General features: G+C 43.7%; 1 protein-coding gene across 8 annotated transcripts in view; it reads left to right on the forward strand.

The window, feature by feature from the left end:
* The window catches only part of LRRC7 (leucine rich repeat containing 7), a 176091-nt gene extending 151608 nt beyond the window's left edge, over window positions 1-24483 (forward strand). The window contains exons 19-25 of one of the 8 annotated variants that reach the window (XM_075508974.1): window positions 282-1959; window positions 3745-3894; window positions 8756-8875; window positions 13924-14142; window positions 15463-15555; window positions 18206-18280; window positions 23742-24482. In XM_075508974.1, coding sequence (XP_075365089.1) covers window positions 282-1959; window positions 3745-3894; window positions 8756-8875; window positions 13924-14142; window positions 15463-15555; window positions 18206-18280; window positions 23742-23849 — 2443 coding nt within the window. In that variant the 3' untranslated portion in view covers window positions 23850-24482. Of the gene's footprint in view, window positions 1-281; window positions 1960-3744; window positions 3895-8755; window positions 8876-11864; window positions 11930-13923; window positions 14143-15462; window positions 15556-18205; window positions 18281-23741 lie in introns of those variants that run through there. The other 7 variants (XM_075508976.1, XM_075508977.1, XM_075508975.1 and 4 more) reach the window with 7 other exon arrangements.
* The last annotated feature ends 392 nt before the right edge of the window (window positions 24484-24875 follow it).

The raw sequence follows: 24875 nt of genomic DNA on the forward strand, positions 1-24875 counted from the left end.
GCTGGATTTATATGAACATGGCATTGAGCCACCGAGGACTTTTGACTGACTTCTTAGTTTCTCTGTGTATGTACTTACAGAATCTGTACTCCAGTGCAAAAACTGCTGCAGCCGTTCATGCCAAACCAGTGGCACAAGGTGCGCATCTCACAGTACGATCCCGAAGCCAGAGTATAGATGGGAGAATATTAAATTGCTTTATAATTGCGTCTTTCTGAGGACTACTTATGAGCTCTAATAGAGGGCATTTTATCTTGTGTCGTTTTGTTTTGTGTTTGCAGGCTGGCACAGTCATTTCCACAGCCCCTTGAAACAAAGCCATTGCTGAGCCAGCGGGAATCGGCTGCGGCGGGGAACCTGCCACAGCGCACCGACAGGCGCCCGCTGAGCGACACCTTCGCCGACAGCTGGAACGACAGCTCGCACTACGATAACACAGGGTTCGTTGCGGAGGAGAGCACGGTGGAGAATCCTAGTGCTAACCCCCTCCTGAGCACGAAATCCAGAAGCACATCTGCGCACGGACGCAGGCCGTTGATTAGACAAGACAGGATAGTTGGCATTCCTCTGGAGCTGGAGCAGCCGACGCTCAGAAACACACACGAATCTGAAGTGCCTCCTCCCAATCCTTGGCAAAATTGGACCAGAACCCCTAGTCCTTTTGAAGACAGGACAGCTTTTCCTTCCAAACTGGAAAGCACCCCCACCACCAGCCCTTTGCCTGAGCGGAAAAATCATGTCAAAGAGTCTCCTGAAATGACTAGCACTTTCACTCCAGGAATAGCATGGGAATATCACGATTCAAACGCTAACAGAAGTCTCATGAACGTCTTTTCCCATATACACTGTCACCCAGATCCTTCCAAAAGCGTTATTGCAATCAGCAAGAGTACAGAACGGCTTTCTCCGATGATGAGGGATTTAAAAACTAACAAATTTAAGAAGTCACAAAGTATTGATGAGATAGACATTGGTACATACAAAGTGTATAATATACCCTTAGAAAACTATGCATCTGGTAATGATACTGTAGGAACCCACGAGAGGGTGGACAAGCTCCTGGGCCCGGAGCACGGCATGCTGAGCATGTCCCGCAGCCAGTCGGTCCCCATGCTGGACGATGAGCTGCTGACCTACGGCAGCGTCAAGGTCCAGCCGCAGCAGAAGCCGTCCGTCACGAAGAAAGTCTACCAGTTCGACCAAAGCTTCAACCCGCAGGGAGCAGTGGAGGTCACAGCGGAGAAGAGGCTGCCGCCGCCTTTCCAGCTCAACCCCGAGTACATTCCCCAGCAGAGTAAAAACCTGCCCCAGGATCTGGTCAGCCCGAGGGCCTACCGCGGCTACCCCCCCGTGGAGCACATGTTCTCCTTCTCCCAGCCTTCGGTGAACGAGGAGGCGGTCAGCGCCCCCTTTGTGAGCCAAGGGTCTCGGCCAGGGTTCTTGAGGAGGGCCGATTCGTTGGCCAGCTCCACCGAGATGTCCATGTTCAGGAGAGTCAGTGAGCCCCATGCGCTGCCCCCGAGCGATAGGTATGGCAGGCCTCCGTACCGAGGAGCTGTGGAGCGCCAAAGCAGTATCTCGGTCTCTGAGTCTCAGTTCCTCAAGAGGAACGGCAGGTATGAAGACGAGCATCCTTCCTACCAAGAAGTGAAAGCCCAGACTGGAAGCTTTCCAGTTAAAAACCTTACACAAAGGAGGCCGTTGTCTGCAAGAAGCTACAGTACAGAGAGTTACGGCACATCCCAAACCAGGCCGGTTTCAGCGAGGCCTACAATGGCAGCTCTGCTGGAAAAGATACCATCAGACTATAACTTGGGTAACTATGGCGACAAGCCTTCCGATAACAGTGATATAAAGACAAGGCCTACCCCTGTGAAGGGAAATGAGAGCTGTGCTAAAATGCCCGCTGACTGGAGACAACAGCTACTTAGACATATAGAAGCTAGAAGGTTAGACAGGGTATGTTTGGCATTTCTCTGCAATTAATGCCTTTAGTTGTGTGTTTCGGTATTTCAAACTATTTGCACGTACAGTGGTAACCACCAGAATTCCCAGTAATGAAATTCTTGCATTGGTGTCAGAGGAACCGGCCCGCAAAGGGGTCTGGGGATGCTCAAAAGCAGCTGGAGTGAGGGGTAAATGAGCCATAAGGAGTCTCTGCACGAGTAACGCACCACGGTGCACGTTACTAATGTAGTAACTGCTGCAGCACTGTCTGAAATAATAAAAACCATAAAAATCTCTCCTTATCAACAGATGTGAACGTGCTGCTGAAGTCCACCACTTCAGTAATGATCTGAGAGCTTTAAAAGATGCTGGATACATCTTTGCAGTAAAAGGCAATAAAGAAAACCATCACAGATAAAAAGTGAAATAATGTATTTTAGCTTTCATATCACTGTTAGTGGAGGGGATTTAAAGGTACCTCTTAACTCTGAAAAATATCACTGGGTGTACGCTGCCACTGTTTTGAACAAGGAATATCATTATTACTCCTTTTAGCAGTAGGAAGTTACGCATATTTACCTTCTATACAAAACAGTACAAGTACTATAGTGCATGATTTCGATAATGATCTTGACTATTTAATGACCTACTTCATGAATCGGATTTACTTCATAATCTGAAGTGGTTGTGAAAAATTGCTGTCATCAAATGCATAAGTTAGTTTCAAAATGTGTCCATATACCTATTTTATGCTAGATACTCATGAGTTTGGTGTTAATATATTCATTACCTTCCAGTTGCTCCGATGTGATGCATATTAAAATACTATTAAGGATCAAATGGGTAAACTTTAAAAACTGGCTTGAAGGCTGAAACTTTTTCCTCACTTCAGCTATTTTCCTTGTGTTGTGTAAAACTGATTGGAAAATACGTAATACCTAGGCAAAATAGTGCACCCCAAGTAGAGACATTTCTGGTGGAAATAAACTTCCCAGATGTTGTTTGTTTCAGAAATATCTTTATACTTAGTTTACAATGTGTATTTGCTTAAGAAATACTTTATCTCACGGAAGGCTGACGCTGGCGATTTTATCTAGTTAAACTGAGTTCCTAGCAATCCCCGCAGGTGCCAGCGAGCTAGTTGCTAGTTGTTTGCCACGTACGATAAGCAAAGCTCTAAGAAGCTGGGCTGTCTGGTGGAGGTTTTGCCGATGAGAACGCCTGGGCACTGCGATGCAGCAGCTGCTCCAGGAGAAGCCGCTGCCCATCGGCCCACGGCCGGCGCCGTGCCGGTCTGCGCAGGACCTGCGGACCCGCTGTGCTGGGCCCAGCCAAAGCTCGTCCCTTGCGGGCAGCTGCCAGGCAGGGAGCAGTCGCAAAGCTCGTAAGATGGTGCAGAGCCTTCCTGTACAGGGCTTTTTCCTCTGCCTTTTGATGCTCTTTTATGCTAGATACCCGTTTTCTGGCCCATCCACCGTTGCGCAGACGTACCAAAATTTGGCCGTATTTGCAAAATAAAGACTTGTACCATGTTCTATGCTGCAATTTTCAAACTACAGATAACGACATATTTCATCTGCTGTCAGCGTTGAAGTCTTTTATGGTATCCATTTTATGTATAACTAGCAATGTATTTGCTTCCGTGTGACCCAGTGCATGCATCAAGAAGCTATTTATTTCTTGGTACTGTTTGTTTGCTTAAACTAAAACTTTGTGAAATTAACCATATATGTGTGATACTTAATTCAATGAGCATGTGTGTTCATATCCTGTCACGTGGTTGTTTCCTCTACTCAGACCGCTGCTTACAAACACAACACAGTTAGCCTTGGCATGCTGCACTCTGGAGGTTTTTCAGCAATGCATGCCGGCAGAAGCATGACTTTAAACTTGCAGACTAAATCTAAATTTGAAAACCAAATGCTTCAAGAGCTACCTCTACCGAAAGTAAGTATGGGATAGCCAGCATATACCAGCATTACAAAATAAATTAATAATACTCCTTGCTTTTTCCTGATTTAGCTTTTGCCTATTACTCATGCTTATACTATACACAATCCAAAAAGCAAAGATGATAGTAACAGAGTTTTCCTCCTCAATAATCTTGCTTTTTGGATTAAGTAGCTCACATGGCTGTCATTACTGCTTTCTGCTCTCGTGTTACAGACTGATGCGATCATTTTCTCAATGACTTAATTTGTGCACAGAAATGGAGAACATGTTTTGGTTTTGTGACTGTTTGATCTTAGAAAAATTAATGTAGAAATGTTTAATATGCATTTAAATAGGCTCCAAGAGACAGGGGTTTTAACAAACGAACATTAATTGGGTATGCTGTAATAGTTGATGAGTTTTGAGTACATGCCTACCACACCTAAATTAATTTTAAACTGTTGTTGAGTAATGCCTATAGAAAGAAAATAATTTTCTCATTTTTTTACTGTTTATTTTACAGCTATTGGCGATGTATTGTTGATAAGTATACACAATATGTTGTTTGTATACACAGTTGTATACAAACAGACGTTTGATGGGAAAAGCACATACGACAAGCCAGAGAGGGACATTGCTGAAGTATTTTCAGAGTATCCTAGAATCACAGGATGGTTTGGGTTGGAAGGGGCCTTACAGACCCTCCAGTTCCACCCCCTGCCGTGGCAGGGACACCTTCCACCAGACCAGGTTGCTCAGAGCCCCATCCAGCCTGGCCTTGACCACTGCCAGGGATGGGGCATCCACAGCTTCTCTGGGCAACCTGGGCCAGTGCCTCACCACCCTCAGAGTGGGGAATCAGCGTCAGACACGGTGCTGAGACCTTACTCTGCGTCACGTATGGCCACACCGGAGTCACAGCAGCAGCCAGTTGCCAGACACTTGCAAGCAGCGGCACTGTTGGGATTGTGTGTAGTGGCAGGGGGCTACTACAGCGCTAGAAGTGACGAGCATCGTTAAGTGTCTTTTTGCATTAGCATCAGTAGCTGTTGGTACAAATTAGCAACATCTCTGTGAGTAATTAAAGGGTAACAGGGCACAGATCCAGGCGCTGAAATGTGATCATCTGCGCTGTTAATTGCTGGACTGGCCTCAGGCGTGGTTTGGCCCAGGCCAGCTGGCACCCTCCCAGGCAATCCCTGGCCGGGGCTCCGGAGCCAGCACCGGCCAGCAATTCCCAAAGGAGGGTTTCAATGCCCAATTTAAGCGTTTAGATCCAAGCCTGTTTAGAAGAATAAGATAACTTCATGGCAGAGACATGACCAGATTGTGCTGGTTGGCCGGCGGACGGCCTTAGCACTGCTTCGCTTACTAATACAGGCATACGCGTTGTACACTGGATTTCCGAGCAAAGCTGCGAGGGGTTAACAGCACACGCGTGCACATACACACACAAACACTCAGATCGTTGTCAGGTTTCTCCTGCTGTAACTCCCTTTCCATACACTGTTAACTTCATTTACACCTGCCATTCAGCTGTCCCTGGATTTAAACAAGTCCTAACGTTAGTGTGTGCTTCTCTGTTGTTCAGTTGATGACATCTAGGTCAAATCTTACCCGTAGATGTGTGTGTGTTTGGACACAGACAGCTTTCCAGTGTTGGTCATCCTGCCTGTTTCTTTCAAAGAATTTGTCTGTCTACTTGGGTATATACTAATTCTTGTCACAAGTCCTTGAAAGAAGTCCATTTGACATCAGCTCCAAATAATGGTACTATTTTTCTACACACATTTAGGAATAAGGTATTATATATCACTTTAAGAATTTTAGGCTGTAGGTGAATATGGATACTAATAGATGGATGTCTGAGGAAATTCATGAAACTCTTTAGGGTGACATGTTTTGGGGTGTGGTCTTACGTGAATTATTCTGCTTTCTATTTCACCAGCATTTCATTGCTACATACCCATACAAAACATGATGCTGAACTGCATGAAGGGGGTGTATTCTCTTACTGTACTGTTTGGAAAGCAGTGAAAAATTGTTGTTGAACAAATAATGTGAATGTTTAGTATTGTTTAATTTTATTCCTTCACATGCTCTAATGAATTTGCATTTCTTAATGAATCCAGGCCACAGCAGCTTAATATTTACCTCTTCTTCTTCCTCTTTCTTGTGGCCTGGATTCAAGAGAGTAATGAGTGAGGTCTAATTGTCCAGTGGAAGATCAGGAAATCAAGTATAGCAATTACTTATTTTGAGAAAGCTTATTACATCAATTCTACTCCATGGATAAAATGTTTGAACTGCTGCTTTTCATTTTTTACCTAGACTTAATAGATATGTAGTTTGTTTGCAGTCTGTCCGAGCTCAGTAACTGAATAATATTGCAAGTAGACAAATTCATTTCACTGCAGAAAATGAAAAGAAAAACCTGTTACCACAGAATTTTCTTATTTATTGAGAAAGCAGAAAGCATCCTCTATATTTTTTCTTTCTCCATTTTGAGTGCGAGCACCTCTGCAGATTAGTCAGTTATAAAACCGGCACAGCGTTGCCTGCAGTGACAAAAGAAACACTTTTCAGAAGAATGCTTTCAATTTTTGGCATCCATCTCACAGTTCTTTTAAAAGTTTATGGTTTGGTGCACTTCATTCTCCGAAGTGTACAGTACCACCTCCCTTTAGGAATAATCAGCATATTCACATGCATCACTTGGGAGGAAAACCAGCAGTTCCCGTAGGAAGCTGCCTCACTAATCCCCTCTGTCCCTGCCTGGCGAGGCCACGTCGCATGCGTTATAAATTCCTCTCACAGGGAGGTGAGCAGATTTCCAGCACAGCCTTGGGCACCTCGGTCTGCGGGTGACTCTGGAAGGGATGGCTCGCATCACAGAGGTGGTGGCCTTGCTTTGTCATTGTTTTTTACTACTGCTCGGAGCAGAAATTTTTGCAATTGTACTTTTTCATTGTAGAAGTTGTTCACTACCCCCGTCTCAGATGATGTACTCCCCGTTTGGATGAGGGTTATGTGGGGACGTGCAGCAAACGGGGCGGAATGGCTGATTCAGAGAGCCCTACCTGGGCCCAAACTGGGACCCAAATTCCGATCTATGGGCAGCGTGTCCTGGGCTGGGCAGCTCGGCAGGGGCTGACCCCTGGCAGTGCCTTCAGCAGGCTGCTCACGGTCCCGGACGCCTGTCCGGACACAAAGCTTTAGCTGCGTGAGGGACGTGGAGCCGTACCGCCAGGTTGCATGCGTGTCCGTACGCCGGCGTACAGCTCTGGGCCCAAATTTGCCAGCGTTCAGGAGCGTTGCGCTGTCTGAGAGAGCAGCAGCACTGCTGCATCGGGCACTGGGACCAGTGTCTGTTGAGCTGTGAGGGATAACCTATGGAAAAAGTGCTGAGGTTGGTCTCAGTTTTCCATTTTTAATATGTGTAAAGAAAGCTCTACAGGGAGGTCTTGTAGTTTCAACAGGGGAAAGGTTTTTTCGAGTGGTTTTTAATACAGAAAATCACATCTTTCCTGATTTTTCTGGAAGACTTCTTGAATGATGAGAGAATTATAATGAAAGTTTTCTTTGATTTTAAATAATTAGGGTTGAATTTTTTTACTTAACCTCTGAGGAGTATGATTTAAATCACAATTTGCTTCTATTTACTTTAAAGGACTTTTAAGCTTGCATAAAAAAAAGTTCTTAATTGACCAGTTACCAGCTTTAATATTTCGAAGCAACGGTTTCATTTGTTCCTCAGTCATCTAAAGAAGTGTTTCATGATTTTTTTTAATCTAAGCTGAAGAAGAAATTGCTTAAATGACAGAGGGGAAGAATAGATTTTTTTTTTTTCTTTGCAGATTACCATTAATCAGAACGGAATAAGCAGTTAGCTGAATAAGCACTACGTAATGCTAAGTGCTGTCAGTGGTAGTAAAATGTTGGCATTTGGGAAAGTCTGACACAAAAAGCCCTAGCCATGTTAGGGCTATGGTGCAGAAATACAGAAATAAAATTTCCAGCTATGGTGCAGAAATACAGAGGCAGATAAGAGAAAATCGGGATGGGACAGAAAAAGTACACATGGCCTCAGAAGTACTGAAAACAGGCGTAAAATAACCAGGGGGAAAAGTGGCAAAGAAGAAACACGTCTAAAAGGAGAGGAAAGTGTCTAAAAGGAGAGGAAAGAGGAAATAATGATGAAAGTATCAAGCTCATTTAGGAAACTTGAAATGTGTGTTCTGTCCGTCCATGTTCAGGAAAGCATTTAGTTGGTGGTTAGTATCGTGCACGTGATACCCTGTTAACTTAGAACAAAGTTCTAAGTTAGGCTAGGCTAGGCTAGGCTAGGGCGAGGTTGTGAGGAGCACGCCACAGACAGTGATACCAGGGCACAACACGAGGCGAGGGTAGTCACGAGTTCAATATTGCCATTAAGGAATATTTTCTGAAGAAAAAATAAGTATATAATTTATCTTGGTGGCAAATACCGAATAAAAAAGTTTTTGATGCTTGAATGACCAGTAAGAAAGTTCTAACCCAAACGACTAATGGCAGACTGCATGTTTAAATATGGAACTCCGCCAAAATTTGTTTCTCTGAAAATAATGAGTTACGTTAAATTAATTTTCTCTTTTCTCTCATCATTCATTATTCTCATTATTTCTCTTCTGTATCTTTCAAGATCTCCTGCTTGCAGAGAGTCCCACAGCAATATGATTACACGTTAACGAAATATTGTAAAAATTTAAGAGGATTTCCATTTTAGCAATAGCGTGTTGCAGTTTAACTGGGTTGATTACTGAAATAACTATGAAGAGAGAATTTTCTGTCGCGGTGTGTCCAGTGACTAAAGGCTGCCCTACCGTTTCTGCAACAGACCCCGTCGCAGCAGAGCAGCATTCTGGACAACGGGCAGGAGGAGGTGTCTGTGAGCAGCCAGTGGAACCCCTACCCGCTGGGGCGGCGGGACGTGCCGCCAGACACCGTCACGAAGAAGGTAAGCAGCACGAGCAAAGCTGCCCACGTAGCTGCGGTTCTCTTCTTTTCCCAGCAGTCACTGGAAGGAGGAGAACAGGTTAATGAGGACCGGTTTGGGAAACGCCTCTTTTTGTTTCAAAGTTTAAAGCAATAATCGTTACGAATTAAGGATGGTGTTTTCATGCCTACTACCCGTTTTTGTATTTATTTATGCAGGTGCTAGTAGTTACATCTGTAGTGTGTGAAAAGGGCACAGCGGGCTTGGCCGCTGTGTTCCTGCACATATCAGACAGCCGTCAACTCCCTCGTGTCCTGAAGTCTTCATTCGCATGTTTCATTTCAATTACATTCTTCTGTTCACCACCAAAAATAAATGTGTTGAGATGGCGGCCAGCCCAGTGTCTGGACAGTCACAGCCGTTTTCGCAGAGGCATCCTAGGCACACGTCATTTGCTGATAAACTCACTAGAAGGGGGTCTAATTTCTAGCACCTTCGGGCGGTAGATATTAAATTACCGTGCTTGGATCTGGCCTCTTTCTGTGAAACCACTGGCTGCTCTCTCCCAGCCCCAGCTTGGCTCTGCTCATCGACTGAGAAACTGCCATTTGTAGATGCTCTAATCATACAGCTGGAGAACAGAGGATCTTGACAAACTGCACTGTGTTTGCAATCAGCTTTAGAAGGTGGAGCTGCACATGTAAGCGGTGATAATTACATTGATTGGTATCTATATGGAGATCGGTCCTGCTCACTCCTGCAGTCAAGTCTTATGAGCAAATAAAACTGGTGTGAAAGTCATAATGTGCACACTAATAACTGCTGTAGCGTAATTAACTGGCAGCACTGATGAGGCAAATATCTCCCTACTGGCTTCACATCTTTTTATCCAGGACAGTTTTGGAAGCAGTAGCCCTTGCCTTCATACGGAGGTAGCAACAAGAGGTATGCACGTACAAGAGAATTGCTTGAAGATGGGAGATGAAAGCCGTTGTACCTAGAGCAGCCCCGAGACTCCTTCCCAGGCACGGGAGGGTGAGGAGGAGGACGCCCTGGTGTTGTTTGATGGAGTTGGCTCTGGCAGCCAAGTTATTCGAAGGGTTTCTTTATCCTCTGATACGCAAGAAACTAGGATAAGAAATTTAAGAGGAGTCACTGCTTATCTTCACTGGCATATTGGGATAAAACCTGCGTTTATCCGTTCACACAATCTAACACAGTCTATGTCCTGCATTTGTGCGGCATCAGTGTTGTTATACTACGAAACTGCAGATTCTCTTTCGTTCTGAATATTCCAGTATCTCGCTGCTCAGATGTGGTAAGTACGAACATTGCATAACAGTACTGAAATCTGCTTAACTCAGTGGAGCAATCCATTGTTACATCCCTTGTCAGCTACTTTAATTACACTGTAAATATTGGACACTGAGCTGAAAATAATTAACTTTTCTGGTGGATGTTAAATAAAGTACAGAATACAAATGAAATTGGGGAAGCAGTCTGCACAATAGAGATTTTTTTCTGCAGAATAAATAATTCCGTTTCCAAGAAAGGCAGCTTATCCACCTCCAGCAAGAGCCACAGTGTGAATACACAAGAAGTAGTGATATGATCTCCTCAAAGGCTGTCAACAGGAGTGAGAAAATGAATTCTGAAAATTATTTACCCACCGTCCTCAGGAGGTGGTTTGCAGTGTGCTGTTACGACAATGCTAATCTCTTCTCCATTGAGAGTGACCTAGAGTGTCTTGGTTTCCAGCATCTGGGGATTAAAATACAGCCATTATTTGAAGTCGGACTCAGAAAATCTTCTATAGAATTGATGTTCAACACAACAAACAATTAAATGGTGTAAATATAAAGTGTAGTATACCTTTTGTTTGTCCACTGACATAATAGTACTAGTGTGAACAGGCTTGTGCAGAGCAGAGTCGCTGCATGGTAGAGCTGTACTTGGGAAATCGCTGGAAGAAAAGCTGGGACTTGTTCTTCCAAGGGGAAGAGCGTGTACTATAGACAGATGGAGTGCGTACTCAGGCTGATGTAGTATGTATATAGACACAGTAATATGTGTTCCTAAATTACCCACACGTAGAGGGCTACTATACATGTAGTGATGGCTATGTATGTATGTTAGGTAAGGTGTGAATACTACACGGTAATCGCTACATTATTATGTGGGGTGTGAGCAGTCGTTTCTGTCCTTTTTGCTGTTCAGAATACTGATTAAATGCTAGTTTTCTTTTAAGTATGATCATTTATGTGATCATCCCATCATTTATGGGCTATTTCTCTTATGGAAAAGTTTGGTATTTTAATCTCCAAATTTAATAACCCACTGATCTATTAAATGACTGCAGTATTTATGCTTCCTGGAAGACAACCTTTTCTGTCATGTCAACAAGACAGAAGTCAGCTACATTCCTGATTACATCAGTTGTATTCTGAATTAGCTGCTCCTCCATAAAGAGGGAGGGAGTAGAAGTGTGGCGGGGGATCACCAAAAGGGAACCTGGAAATCACTCCTTATGAGAAAGAGAGGTTGAAGAGTGAGAACGAAGACGGAAAATGAAGAGCCATCAGGCTCGCCAACCCGGCTGCAGGGTGACGGCCCTCTACGATGGGCTGCACAGATCTGGGGATGCGTAGCACTGTGTTAGTTGGGCTCTTCTGCTGCAGGATCGCAGCAGCCCACGTGAAAGCTGAGGCCATGCAAACTCTTGGAGATGCCTGCGTGGACTGTAATGGTGTCGGTGGATGTGGAAGGAGCATATGCTATGGAACTGGAGCAAGGCAGCTGCCTCAGAACTGGGACATACAAAAGTGTCTGCGTCACCCATTCTCTCTGTTTCTGGCTTGGGAGTATTTCTGTTAGCCACGACTGAGAGGCTGGAGGCTTTTTCTGTTTCATTGCCAGCATCTGCTGTTCAATACAGAGGTCTTTTGACCTGATAAAGAAGATTTGAGGCTTTTCAGTGGAGAAGCACAATTTTTTTTTGTATCTGAAATAGCCGTCTTCCTCTGAGGCAGACAATGCACCTGCTGTGGACCGCTGCGGTGGATGCGGGATTATATCTGGGGCAAATAGCAGCATTTCTGAGATTCGTTTTTTTTGCGATCCTCTTGTGGCGAGTATGCCACCACCTGCAGTACAGAACTGTGCTGCACACAGTCACCTGCTCACCTTGCATCTCCGCGGCGCAAGGTGACGTGGGTTCAGCAGTCGGCTGCAGGCATGGCTTGTTGCTGCTAGGGAGTTAACGAATAGCTAAAAGTCTATCTTGGGCATTTTCCTTCCCTTCTGCTCTTGGATGAATTGAAGATCTCTCTGACCTGTAAAGTGGGACGTTCGCAGTACAGACTGACTGCACCAGGCTATTCTTGGAGGAAGTTTGTCAGTGTCTATTAAGCACTTTCATGTACACAGGTGAGCTGTGTTTTAAGAAGAGTTCGGGGACTGAAGGTTCGGGCACAAGGAGCGAGAGATTTCTCTGTCATTACTCACTTTGAGACTATCCCTCTTGTACTAAAACGAAGAACTGTCAGACATGTATTCTACCTAGTCCCTTTCTTCAAATGTAGTCAGCAAAAAAATAAGACAGAGCAGATCAGTTTTGCTCGCAGTCGCTGCGTGTCTTGCTGGGATTCTGTGTTCAGTGACATGAGTAGCTCCAACTGCATCTGTATTAATGATGTGGTGTGCAGACAAATCTCGGAAATGCGTTGAGATGCATTTTCGCTATGGCAACAAGCAATTAATTCTAATGCCCTGGCTGCTATAACTTCCAAGGCCAGATGATTGGCCAACGGGTAAGAAATGTTTTGATCTTTTGCTGTATTAAATTTAATCTTGTCTAAAATACAGTCTCACAACTGGTCACTCTTCCACCAGGATCATAAAGGTTCAGTAGTACTGAGGATTAGACCTTCATGACGAGACGTGATTGTGCCGTTGGCTGGTGTAAACTTACTGTGAAATGTCATTTAAGTAGGTCTGTTTTGTCCATAGAGACTTGTAGATATTGCAACACGCAATCATAATGCTCTCTCACATTCAGGCTGTTCAAATAATAGCACTGGCTGATGGGTACATATAATCTGAAAACGCTCAGTGGCAACGGTGTGATATTTCAGGGAGGTAATAATATTTGATCACACAACAGAGCATGAATTCTGCTCGTTCCCTTACTGCTAAGTTGCATGCGATTATTTATAAGCAACAACATCTGAATCCGGTAAAAATGAAAAGTATAAAATTGTCTCAACTGAATTTATTTTGCAAAGATTTGCCTCAAATGTTTATGTAATTCATGTGCCTAAATAGACTGTATTGAAGAGTAAGCAAGTATGCAACTTCACCATGTCAAGAACAGAATAGAGAAAGCAAACCTCACCTGCAAACGTGAAAGGCCATGGGGATGGAGGAGACAGGAGAATGATAGCAGTCATCCTTTTTTTTCTGAAACTATCAAAAGGCCAAGTCAATGCAAATGCAGTATTTCACTTGTATTTACAAAATATTAGAGCTTCAAATCAGTAGATGTTATCACAGAAAATTGATAATTCGATTGGTTACATTTTGTAAAAACCACATTTGTTCCTAGGACAAGGCATAGGATTTAATTGATTATGCTCTCCGTACACAGTGCACAATACTGGCCAATATCTGTGTTTGGGCTATAAATCTTACTCCAAACTATCCTCAGAAAAAAAAACATTCCAGTATCTTCAGAGTGTGCTGTGACGAGTAACCCACCCTACTTCAATTTATTAAATGTTTTCAGTTCACAAAACATTGGGTGCAGAAGCCTATATCATGACACGAGGAAAACAATATTTTCTGCTTATAAAACGTATTGTATACAGCTAATTTCCCTTAAACCTCCTAGGGTCACTAAATGCAATGGGCATATCCTTGCTGCTTTTCATCACGGTTGTTTCCAACTGTGGTCAAAAGGCAAACCTCTGATATGATTTAAGAGGTTTGCTTTTACTTGGCTCTGTAAGTTGTAATAATTGCTTCTTTTCAGCTTCCTGAATTTCTGGCCTAACGGGTTACGTTACCCACAGGCAGGTAGCCATATCCAGACTTTAATGGGATCGCAAAGCCTACAGCATCGGAGCCGCGAGCAGCAGTATGAAGGAAACATGAACAAAGTCACCGTTCAGCAGTTTCAGCCCCCACTGCCTATTCAGATTCCCTCTTCGCAGAGCTCTCGAGCACCTCAGACAGGGCGATGTTTAATCCAAACCAAGGGACAGAGAAGTACGGATACGTATCAGGAGCAGGTGAGGAAGCGTGTCTATAAAATAACACTTTGACAAAAACTTTCTGGTTTTTTTCTGCCTTGAGCCTAGGGCAATAACAGAGGGCGGCTGAGCCAGACAGCATGGGGGAGGCATGGCTGAGCCGGAGGCCGGCGAGCAGGTCCGTCCTCTTCCCCGGCACCAGGGACTGATACCATTTTTTTTGATACCAATACCATTTGGATTGACCAAGCAACACAGTTTGGCACTGAAATTGCTGAACAGAGCTGACATCACTGGGTCATACCGAATTAATTCGCAAATTCTGCCAATTCCCCAGTAACCTAGTTCAGTGCTAACAGTGCAGCATGCTTGGTAAGATGCTGATCTTCTTAGATCTGTATCGGCTGCTCCAGTTTCGCCCTGCGAAAGGCCGGCTGTAGCTCCAGTGTCCCCAGTCTAACAAAACGGGTGCTGATGTGTTTCTTCATTAAGTGGTCCCATCCCCATTATATTTGGCCTTAATGACTGCAGTAACTGTTGGAGGCACCTGACTTGCAGAATAAGGTTCAGAATCATCAGTAAACCTTTCTCTGGTGTAAAGTGCTGGACGATCCACGCAAGTAGCTGCCTGTATTAAGTCCCTGAGTATGGCCCTGAGATTCAGCAGCAGTTGTTTGTGCGGCTCACGGTACACGCTCAGACTGGCTCAATGAGCGGTCATTAAGCTACACTGAAGTCATTTTTATTTTATATTCAATTACCCAACGCCATTTAGATTCATCCTGACTAAAAGATAAGGTTCAGCACTGTTTCCTGGAGTAAGGCACTTGGAAAAGCGGTTGGTGCTCGGTGCGGGCTGTCGGGGCTGTGGCCCTGGTACTGACAATGGTCTGAAGATCTCTGAGCTTCAAGCGTACTTACTCCTTGGGTTTGTCCCAAGCGTAGCACCCGGGGATGCTGCATAGCACCCCGTGGGACACCTTCTGGAAAAACAGAAGTGCACAGGATGAAGCCTCACTGACAGATTTATCCCAATGTTTAAGTGAAAAATTTGGCCAATGTGAACCGCTCTTTCACAAGTCTACAGGGTTTTTTTTCTCCATGAAAATAAAATTTTAAAATATATGCAAAAGTACATGCAGTGCTGTGAATATTATGGTATCATTGCAGCATGCTAAAATCATGAAAATACTTTCAGTTTATAACAATATGCTACTGACTTGTATTGTGCAATACCGCTTTTGAGAGGGTCAGCTCATCTCATTAATGGTGAAATGGGGTATACGAGAAGAAGATGCCATTGTTTAGATAGGCTTTAATGTTGGCATTAACTCGTCTTGCCATATCTTTTTAACCTAGTTTTGTGTGAGAATAGAGAAGAATCCTGGCCTTGGTTTTAGTATCAGTGGTGGAATAAGTGGACAAGGAAATCCATTCAAACCTTCTGATAAGGTAAGTTATAAATTTCTCTCTAAATGCTCCTTATTTTAGAGTGCCATATAGTGGAGACATAGATAACATGAGTGAAATTTTTATGCACTTTTGTTGTGATAATTGAAAGAATTTTTCCCATACTTGGCTTTTTTTTGTTAGGAGAGTGTTGTTTTCTTTTTTTTTTTTCTGGTTAATGAAGATGAGAGAATCAAAACAGAAATCACGTGGGTGTATGCCTTATATTCCATGTATAAGGTAATTTTTGAGACTGTTTCTGGAGAATCGTCTCTCTCACTTTTTCTTTTAAAAGTCAATATAGGCCCTGATTAAACTTTCACTAAAGTCATTAGAGGGAATACTGAACCAGTAATAACATCACTGGGTAGCTGAAATGCCAGGGTTTATAGGAGCTGTATCAATAAAATCAGCCTGGCCTGCAAGCTGGTTTGGCGCTTACAAACACCGTGGCAAGCAGTCTTCTGTTCTGTAACGCTAATTAAAAATTACACCATTATGGTCCGTGATGGTCAGGGACACTCAGTATTCATTCTGGGCATTACACATTGAAGAGGCTGGTAAATCTCTTTACAGTAAAAGGAAGCCTAGTAAAAATACAACATCTGGTGGTTATCAGCTACACAGGGCTTTAGGATTAGGAAATGGACTCTTAGACCTGTGAATTCATCTCTTCTGTGTGGTAAAACTGACTGGAGTTTGTTGAAAAAACAAGTACTATGGGTACCTCTCTGTTAAACATATTCTTATAGTTTATATTCTTTGATAATACTGGATTCAGTTTTAGGAGGCACTCATAACTTCCATAAATATTGAGAATGTTTGGCAGATGATGAAATTAAAACTGTCTCTTCATCTCTCCTCAAAAATTTGAGATCTGTGTGCAAATTAAAAAAATAATTTCCCCACCACTCTGAATTACAACAGAAAGCTAATTGGAAATGTAGAATAGGCTTGGAATATCAATCTAACACCATCTTAATTCCTTTCAGTTTTCTCATTGATAATCCCTGTTTTGAACTTCAAGAATAGTTCCATGTAATGTACATAACCATCAGGTATTTTAACGACTATCCCTTAAAACATACTCATTTTTGGTGTCCTTCTTTGAGACTGCACGCTGGAATTACACTTTATAACATCCCGGTCTGTTTTTCCACAGTTTAATGTATGGTGTTAGAATTAAGCTATACTTCCACTGTCTATCACTTGCCTGAAATTATTAAAGAAGAGTCTATATCCCACTAAGAATGTGCCTGCACCAGTAATACATGCAGCGCAATAGCAGCTGCAGAGAGACTTAATTTTACCAACCACAGGAATGCAAAGCCATGCACTAAGGGAGTGATAGGGTGGTTATACTGAGGAATTAATAGTTCAAAGTTTTTTATGTGTTGTTACTCTGAAACATTGCTTCCCACACCGTTAAATCAGATTGATCATGTTTTAAATATCACAGAAGCGGTAAGAGGGTGTTATTGTCTCTCATCATACGTGCCAGTCGTTTGTGAGGGTTTAAGTCGCGCAAATGGTACTGTTCTGCCTGTCAGATGGGATCAGTGGGGATGGCAGTGAGCGCTCTTCTGCATAGTGATGTGGCCTCGTCCGGACACGCCGACGGTGCCGTGGTGAGAGGCGAGGACAGTAAAAGCAGCAGAGAGCACAGAAGCAATCAGTCCTTTTGAATGGCAGGCTTGTGTCACAAGTCAGTGGCACGTGGATGGAACATAAGCAGCCCATCGCTCTGCTCTCGAGGAGCCCAGGTTTTTATAAGGTTAACAGAAATACTGGAGAGTACCTTGCTCCAGAAGGCTGTAAAATCCCTCAAGGACACACATGATTTGCATGGTGATACCAAGCAGGGAATTTCTCTGGTGTCTCGGGGAGCAATGTAAATGGCTAAAATTTAGCGTGTGCTCAGTTCGAGAGTCTGCTTAAAGGTATTCACCCTCGGCAGCAGGGCAAGCACAGCAGAGAAAGTGAGATCGAGGGTACAGAAGTACAGGACTGCATGAGCTGTGTGGGAAATATTTCAAATGTGTTCATCATCTAGGAACTCAATCTTTGATTTTGGGGTTTTATGAATGTATTTTACTGACATTCTGAAAGCAAATCTAAAAATACCCTTTATTACTTAATAATTTTTCCCCTTGCAAAGTCATTCACTCCTCAGACACTGGATTAAGTGACAGTCCTTCAGACCATTATACTGAATATCTCAAGGGCTGAATATCAAGACTGCTTTTTAGAAATTGTTTTAAATTTTTTTTTCCTAGAGGAAGTAAACCAAGATTACTGTGTAGATTATGGTACGCATTATTCTAATAAATTAACGCTTGCTCCATTTTAATTATCCTCCTGATAACCCTGTTACTGTTGCCCTATTCAAATTAGACATTATTTTGTGATGTGGAATCTTAGTTTCAGATGACCCACAATGATATTTGTATCAGGCGATAACTAGCTGAAGGTCATGGAGGGCTGCTACAAACCCAAACTACTGTTTGATTACAGACAGATTCAAAAAAGAGTGTACTGTTTAGACCATTGCCCGAGTATATAAAGCCCCCAGACGCTAGTTAGGGAGACACCTGTATTTTGGGAACTAGTTCTTGGTGATAGCATCCTAACCTCTGTTACTTCTGACTTATAGGGTATCTTTGTTACTAGGGTTCAGCCTGACGGACCAGCATCCAGCCTGCTCCAGCCTGGCGATAAGATCCTCCAGGTATGGATGGATTTAACTGCTTTGTAACTGAACTCAGTCTTTGCATCTGCCAAGTACAATGATATTGTTTTCAGTAGAAGCTAACTGCTAGTTTTGTTGTTATGGTACTTTAATATTGGTTTAGAACAGAGTGTTACTCGCGGTACTTTTGAAAGCTGGTCTCAGAAGGAAGGAATAAAGCCGTTTGAAAACGAACCGGGGACATGGAAAAGAGGCACTGGGGTGTGCTGTCCGACAGCCCCCCGCCACTGGCGGGGAGCGGAGTTAAACCCGGGGAGCACGCTGAGAGCAGAGGGACCACAGCTCAGCAAGGAGCCGGCTGTCCTTCCTTCTGCCCGGCAGCGGCTGCTCCCCAGGCATCCTGAGTAAGGCACGCCGATGCCAGCACCAGCCTTCTGGGAGGGAATGGCACTGCGGGAAAGGGTTAATGCTTACCATCTGGCACAGGAAGGATCCAGCTGACACAATTTAAACTCTAAAATAAAAATAATCCTTACATCGTGTCCAGCTTTTCCACACGAACAGCGCAAGAAGGTGCAGGGAGAAAGGAGCTTGACGAGCGGTTCCACAAGCATAAGCGTATGACAAAGCAAGACACGTTTATAGTTTTCACCTTCGCAGCTGATGTGACACTGGTGTAAGGAGCTATATAGTCACATTTTTTGACAGAATTGTAACTGGCAATATTTTTGCCTGTCTTTGGCTGCCTCAGCATTTTTGAATGCACTCGGATGAAAAACAGCCACTACTGGATCCACTGCTGGAGCATGGAAGCATCTGCGTAATTTACAGAGAAATCTCAGGGTTTTGTTTTCTTTTTTGTTTCTGTAACAAATATTTTCTGTATTCCAGTGAACTTCTTAAATAGAAAGACAGGACATTCCTGAACATACCTTTCAAAAATTCCTCATGCACAGAAAGTAACGGCTGTCCCTGTAGCAAAGGGTTTTCTACCATGTCCTGCAAGGTTGTTTCTTTTTTTTTGTTAAGCCTGGAAAATGTGTTACCGCTGGCAGCGAATCGCATTGCTTTTGACAAAAGGGGGAGAGTCATTGTAGTTGTCTGAAAGGCTTATAACAGTTTTTAAAGCCGTTCACACTGATCAAGGGGAAGAGGTTAACTGTGTTTTAATGGGCTATATGAAGGAAGTCAGCAAACCGAGGATGTTTCAGACCTCTTGGGTAGCCTGTCTCCTCCTGCCTCCCTCTCTCCTTCGCTCCCCCTGCCCCTCCTCCCCGGCACGGGCACTGCGGTGGTTCTCAGCTCCGAAGTCTACAATAGGCAACTCAGGTTTAATTGCTAGTATGTTCAAAAAACAATGAAATAAAGCAAACAGCGGAGCTAAATGAAGTACAAAATTAACTAGAGATACTTAGAATTATCAAGGTGCTCTGTTGAAAGCTGAGCTTAGTAACAGAAACAAAAATAGGTAAAATATGTTAAAACGTGACAGCAAAATAAGGTGAGAAGGATGCCCGCGGGGGCAAGCCGTGGGCATAGGCCGTGGGAGTAGTCTTAACGGAGTCGTGCGAGGGCTGTGTTGTTCTGTGCAGGGACAGGTCTGGTGCGTGTGCGTACCTAGCATGTCTTCAGCAGAGGGGTACGCTTTTGACCTGCACTTATTTTATAGCTATTGCTCTGTCAGATGATTTCTCCGGATGGGCACAGGCCATCAGGAGCTGGGATTTCTCATGTTTCAGCATGTGTGCCTAAAAGAGGAGCATTTACGTGTATTTATATAATCACATTTAAGGTACTGCTGCATTTTTTTTTAGGTAGCAAATGTCACTTTCCGAATTTATTCATCACTTACGTTGATGCCGTTTGTTTGACTTCACACTCTCAGTCATTCTCGTAGGATTGTGGATCAGTCTCAGCAGACTTTCTCGTTTGTCACTGTCAGTACAGCATTTCGAATTCTCTGGCAAGAACATTTTCCTTTTATTTGCAATTACTTCTACCCATGCATAATACCTGTTACCAGGTGTTGATTTATATTGTGGTAAGTAAAAGCGCAGTCATTAATCTCATGAAGGAATTAACAGAACAAACCCGTAACTGTGATGGAGGATATTTTACTTCTCAAACCTAAGCAATGCCTTTAGCTAGAAGTATCCAGATCCCTAGGCAGTAAGAACTTGAAATTATTAATACTCACTGGCATCGCTTCACCTCCACCCCCATTTTCCACTATTACCATCACCTCTGTTTGCATTTATCTTGTGAGACAATCCCCTGCCGCAGACGAGGGCATTGCAATACCAGTTACTATGCAGAGAGAGGTTCCTCTTCACCCACAGCCTCTCTTCTTCGGCCTCTGGAGCTATCTGCACCACTCGTTGTCTTCCAACATGCGCTGGTTGTGACACCAGTTTCTGCTGGGACTCCAAGGGAGGAACCATCTTCCTGTGTTTCCTCAGTCTTAGCCCACTCTGTCCTCACGCTGTCTGCCCCGTGATCTGCTTTTCATACCATCTAAATCTTCCATGCTACAGGCTCTCCCTCCCGTCGTGTCTGTCCGACGCTTTCCCCCAGCGTTACCGCTGGTGCCTCTATGTTTTATCATGTCAGGTAACCCCAGCGTCACCGTCGCTGGAGCACCTCGATGCCTGCGCGCCTTGTGTGCTCCCATGCAGTGCATTCAGTTTACTCAAGATGATGCACAAGACCAAGACTCCAAGGGGAAGTTTTTTAAAGATTTACATGGAAGAATTTGCTTAGCAGGATGTTTTCGGGAGAAGCAGTCATGTTTCTGTCATGCATTTGTGTGTCTCCCCAAGCAGTTTTGGTCAAAGAGGGAGGGAAGCTTTAAAAATTAAAAGGCTTGACGTTCCCTGGGTGGACTTACCCAACTCACTGAGAAGCTGTCATTCTTAAACATGGTTTTGCCCGTTGCCTGTTTTTGATAGCAGAGTGTGTCTGTGTCTCCTGCGGCGAACAAATTCTGGTCCTTACAAGTCCAGAGCCCACGGCCCCACTGGGATCCTGGGGGGAGCAAAATGGTTGTATCTTTCCTTTCTGTGTCATAAGCTCTTAAGTTATTTATTTGATAAGTAAGAATGATTTTTCTGTTGTAGAATTAGCAGCAGTTTTAGTAGATAACTTTTAAGGAGGAACACAGTTGTGTGGCTGCTAGGTCTGTCAGCAAGGAGAGAGCAGCTCTGCCAGTCGTGTCGTACAATTTTGCCACCGTCTGATAAAGGCTGCCCTTAGGTTCTAAGGGATCTTGTTTTGGTGGCTCCGTGATTCAGCTGAAACCCATTCCTTTCTGTCTAATAATTAGAACTAAATAATCACTCAATGTGTAAATATATATGCGGATTTCATAGCATGTTTTGTGGGGAATGTGAGACCCCGGCAGGAATGAAAGAAGTAGATTCCGATTATCATTTATTTATAAGTTAAATAACAAACCCCTCTGGGTGTGGCCTGCTTAGGTATTTTTGGATGTGTCTCTCCTACAGCCCTCTTCTACTGAGCAACTTTTCTTGTAGAAAAGAGGCTTCTCCGCTAGCTAGAGCTGAACCTGCACAACATTTTCCTGTCCCCCTCACTGCGCAGCTTGAAAATGAGAAGGGGAGTAGGCAGAGCTGGCCTGCTCTCAGGCTTCTTTGCAGGTTCCTTTAATTTTTTTTTTCTGAATGAGCAGTACAGAACCCAGTGAGCTGTGTGATGAATAAACCGAAACGTCTTCAGTTTCCCTCTGAATTACAGCAGAGTCCGAGCTGACCTCAAAGAATACCAAGTGGCTGCCTCATTTTGGCACATAAGTGAATGTCTTTTTGAAACTTTTCCTGCCTGAAATTTGTATTCCTGTTTCTCACAGCAAATATATTTGGCTGTATTAAGGTGAATAAAAGCGAGCTACTTTTCGCTATTGCTTGGGTGCTGCCTTTTCTCTGTGCTCTGTGCCTGCCCCGTGCAGTTGTCAGCGCTGGAGCTCGCAGCAGCCGATACCTTTGCACAGAAACCTTCCAGTGCCCAGAAGGCACCGCCACGCTCGCGGGTGGGAAAAGCCTGTAGAGCTGTGTGCCCAGCACTTCTTTTAATTACCATTCTGGCCTGAGCATCCTTTAATACAGCGAGAGGGCGTGGGGCGTCCTTTCAGCAAGCGCCTGGTCCAGAGGGAGGACCTTAACCTCTGCGAGGAGACGGCCGGCAGCGGGCACGGGCGATGGGGGAGATGCGGGCACCCTGCGGGGCTCTGGCAGCCGCGTTGTGCTGCTTGTCCAGTGCCTCAGCCGTGCTGGCTGCTGGTAAGGGGTGGATCTTGAAGTCTGGCTTCCGTGTATGATAGGCATAGTATGGTTTCGTTGTGGCCGAGAAGATCTCAGTGTGTAATGGTCTGGATATGTGCAACAGATGTCTGGTAGTTCTTCTGCGGGGCTGTAATTTCACAGCTGCGGTAGTTTATTAACCAAAGCATGAAGGCTTCACTAACTTATTTTTAAATGTTTGTTAAAATATATATATCTTGTTAAAGTACAGCGTGTTTATAGAATGGCTATAAGCTAGAGAGAGCAGATTCTGCCACGCCCAGCCCGATAGCCTGTCTCCCGAATACCTTCTCAGCCCCGGCAGCCTGCCTAACACTGCATAGCGCCGGTCCCAGCTGTACACCCGCACGGTCCCGGACACGGCCTCGCTGTGCCTTTAGCAACGGGCTCCGCGGGCCAAGGACAGTGGAGGGTTCTGCAGGTGCCTTTGGGGAGCGCAGGGGGAGCTTTGAAGCAGCTGAGCGGTGACCGTGCTGCGTGCACGCCCTGCAGTAGGGCCACGGCAGTCTGAGGACTTACCTGGCGCCGAGGGAGTAGTCCTGAGGCTTCCGTGGGTGGCTGAAAGGCAGGTGCCTGCAGCGAGCGTTATCTTTATTCCTTCACGGGCTGGCTTTATTCGGTAGAATGGTGGATCTTCTACTTTGGCTTATTGATCACACTCAGTAACTGTTGGTAATTATGTTTAAAATTTGACTATTTTAAATAGCGTTGTAATAGACAAGTTATAGAAAGATGTAATTAGCGCTAAAGCGGAACAGTTTATTCAGTAAATTTTTCCCTTTTTGTATATGCAGTATGTCTGCATCTCATCTGAGCCGGAGCCTCCCCTGTAGTCAGCAACGCATTCTGGCAGCATTAACTCTCTTTGAGCTTCACAGCGTTTGAAACTCTTACATCCCAGAGTTATTGTTTCTTCAGAAAAGATGCGGAATATCAGAGAGTCACAGGATAATTTAAGTCGGAAAGGACCGCCGGAGGTCCTCAAAGCAGGGAGGTGCAGTCTCTGTCCAACGGAGGAAGTGAGAAATGCGTCCTCTCAGTCAAACTCCTGTTTGTGGGAAATCGTGATATGATTATTATTTATTTTAGCCTTGTTTTTAATTTTCATATATCCCTTTGCTCCCCCAAAATGAAGCCACTAAATAGAATCTCACTTGATTTCTCTTCTTGTTTTTGTGTTACAGGCAAATGGACACAGTTTTGTACATATGGAACATGAGAAAGCTGTATTACTACTGAAGAGTTTCCAGAATACAGTAGACCTAGTTATTCAACGTGAGCTTACTGTCTAAATATTTTTTTATAAATAGTAAATATGTCTAGCCAGATCTAATGTTCAAACAGATTTATACATAGGAAACAAATTTTTTGCCAATTGCTGGACCAATGGCAAACAGTAGTGCCAAATGTATAATACTATATGTTAGTACCAATCATCTTGAAAAAAATATATTAACTATATAAATATATTGTTCATGTGGCTATGTATTAGTTTTAATTGTCAGCCTCTGGCTGTGCATTGGTGCGTTTTTTTAACCAAGTTACTTCTTAAAGTCAATTTCATATGATTTCAAAACACAGAAGCACATACAAATTCTTTAGGAATTCTGCTGTCCATCAGAAACACTGCCTCAAAGTTGTATATGCCTTTATAAAGATAAAATATATTAACCTGTACTTCCCATGAAATATTTCTATCATGTCACATACAAAAATATAGAGAAAAAATATTTTCATAAACACCTCAAAGAAAGTATATATTAAATTAAATTTAATAATGTTCATTTATTTTCAATGCAAAGATATTATATGCCTTATGAAAATACCTGTACATATGCAGTGTGTATAGCTGGCTCCATATTAATTAGTAAAAATGTCACTATACAGGGTGAGATACTTAATAAATTATACTGTCAACTCTGGGACCTAGATATAACTAACCTACATGAAAATTGGTTAACCTCCTTCTGTTTGACACTTTAGTTGATTCCATGGGAACACACTAAATGGACGAACAGTGAGTTTAGACAGGTACGGTTCATAAATGGAAGAAGGTTGTGATGGGTGGCAGTAAGACTTCTTTTGTTGCTGCTAATTTTACTACTTAGCTTTTTAATTTAAAATGATAGGCCCGTTACGTTCCCCATTCCCCCAGTCTTTCACTGTTCTGTATTTTGACTCTGGTCCAGGCTGTGCTAGCCCCTGCTCGCTATATTCACTGTCAGTGAGGCTTTAACCTTTACGCAATCCTTCATCTGAGTAATAGTCTCTCTAAAATGAATGGGAGCAGATTTAGTCTGATACGATACGTCACGGGG

Source organism: Mycteria americana, chromosome 7, assembly GCF_035582795.1.
Source record: "Mycteria americana isolate JAX WOST 10 ecotype Jacksonville Zoo and Gardens chromosome 7, USCA_MyAme_1.0, whole genome shotgun sequence".
Classification (NCBI taxonomy): Eukaryota; Metazoa; Chordata; class Aves; order Ciconiiformes; family Ciconiidae; genus Mycteria; species Mycteria americana.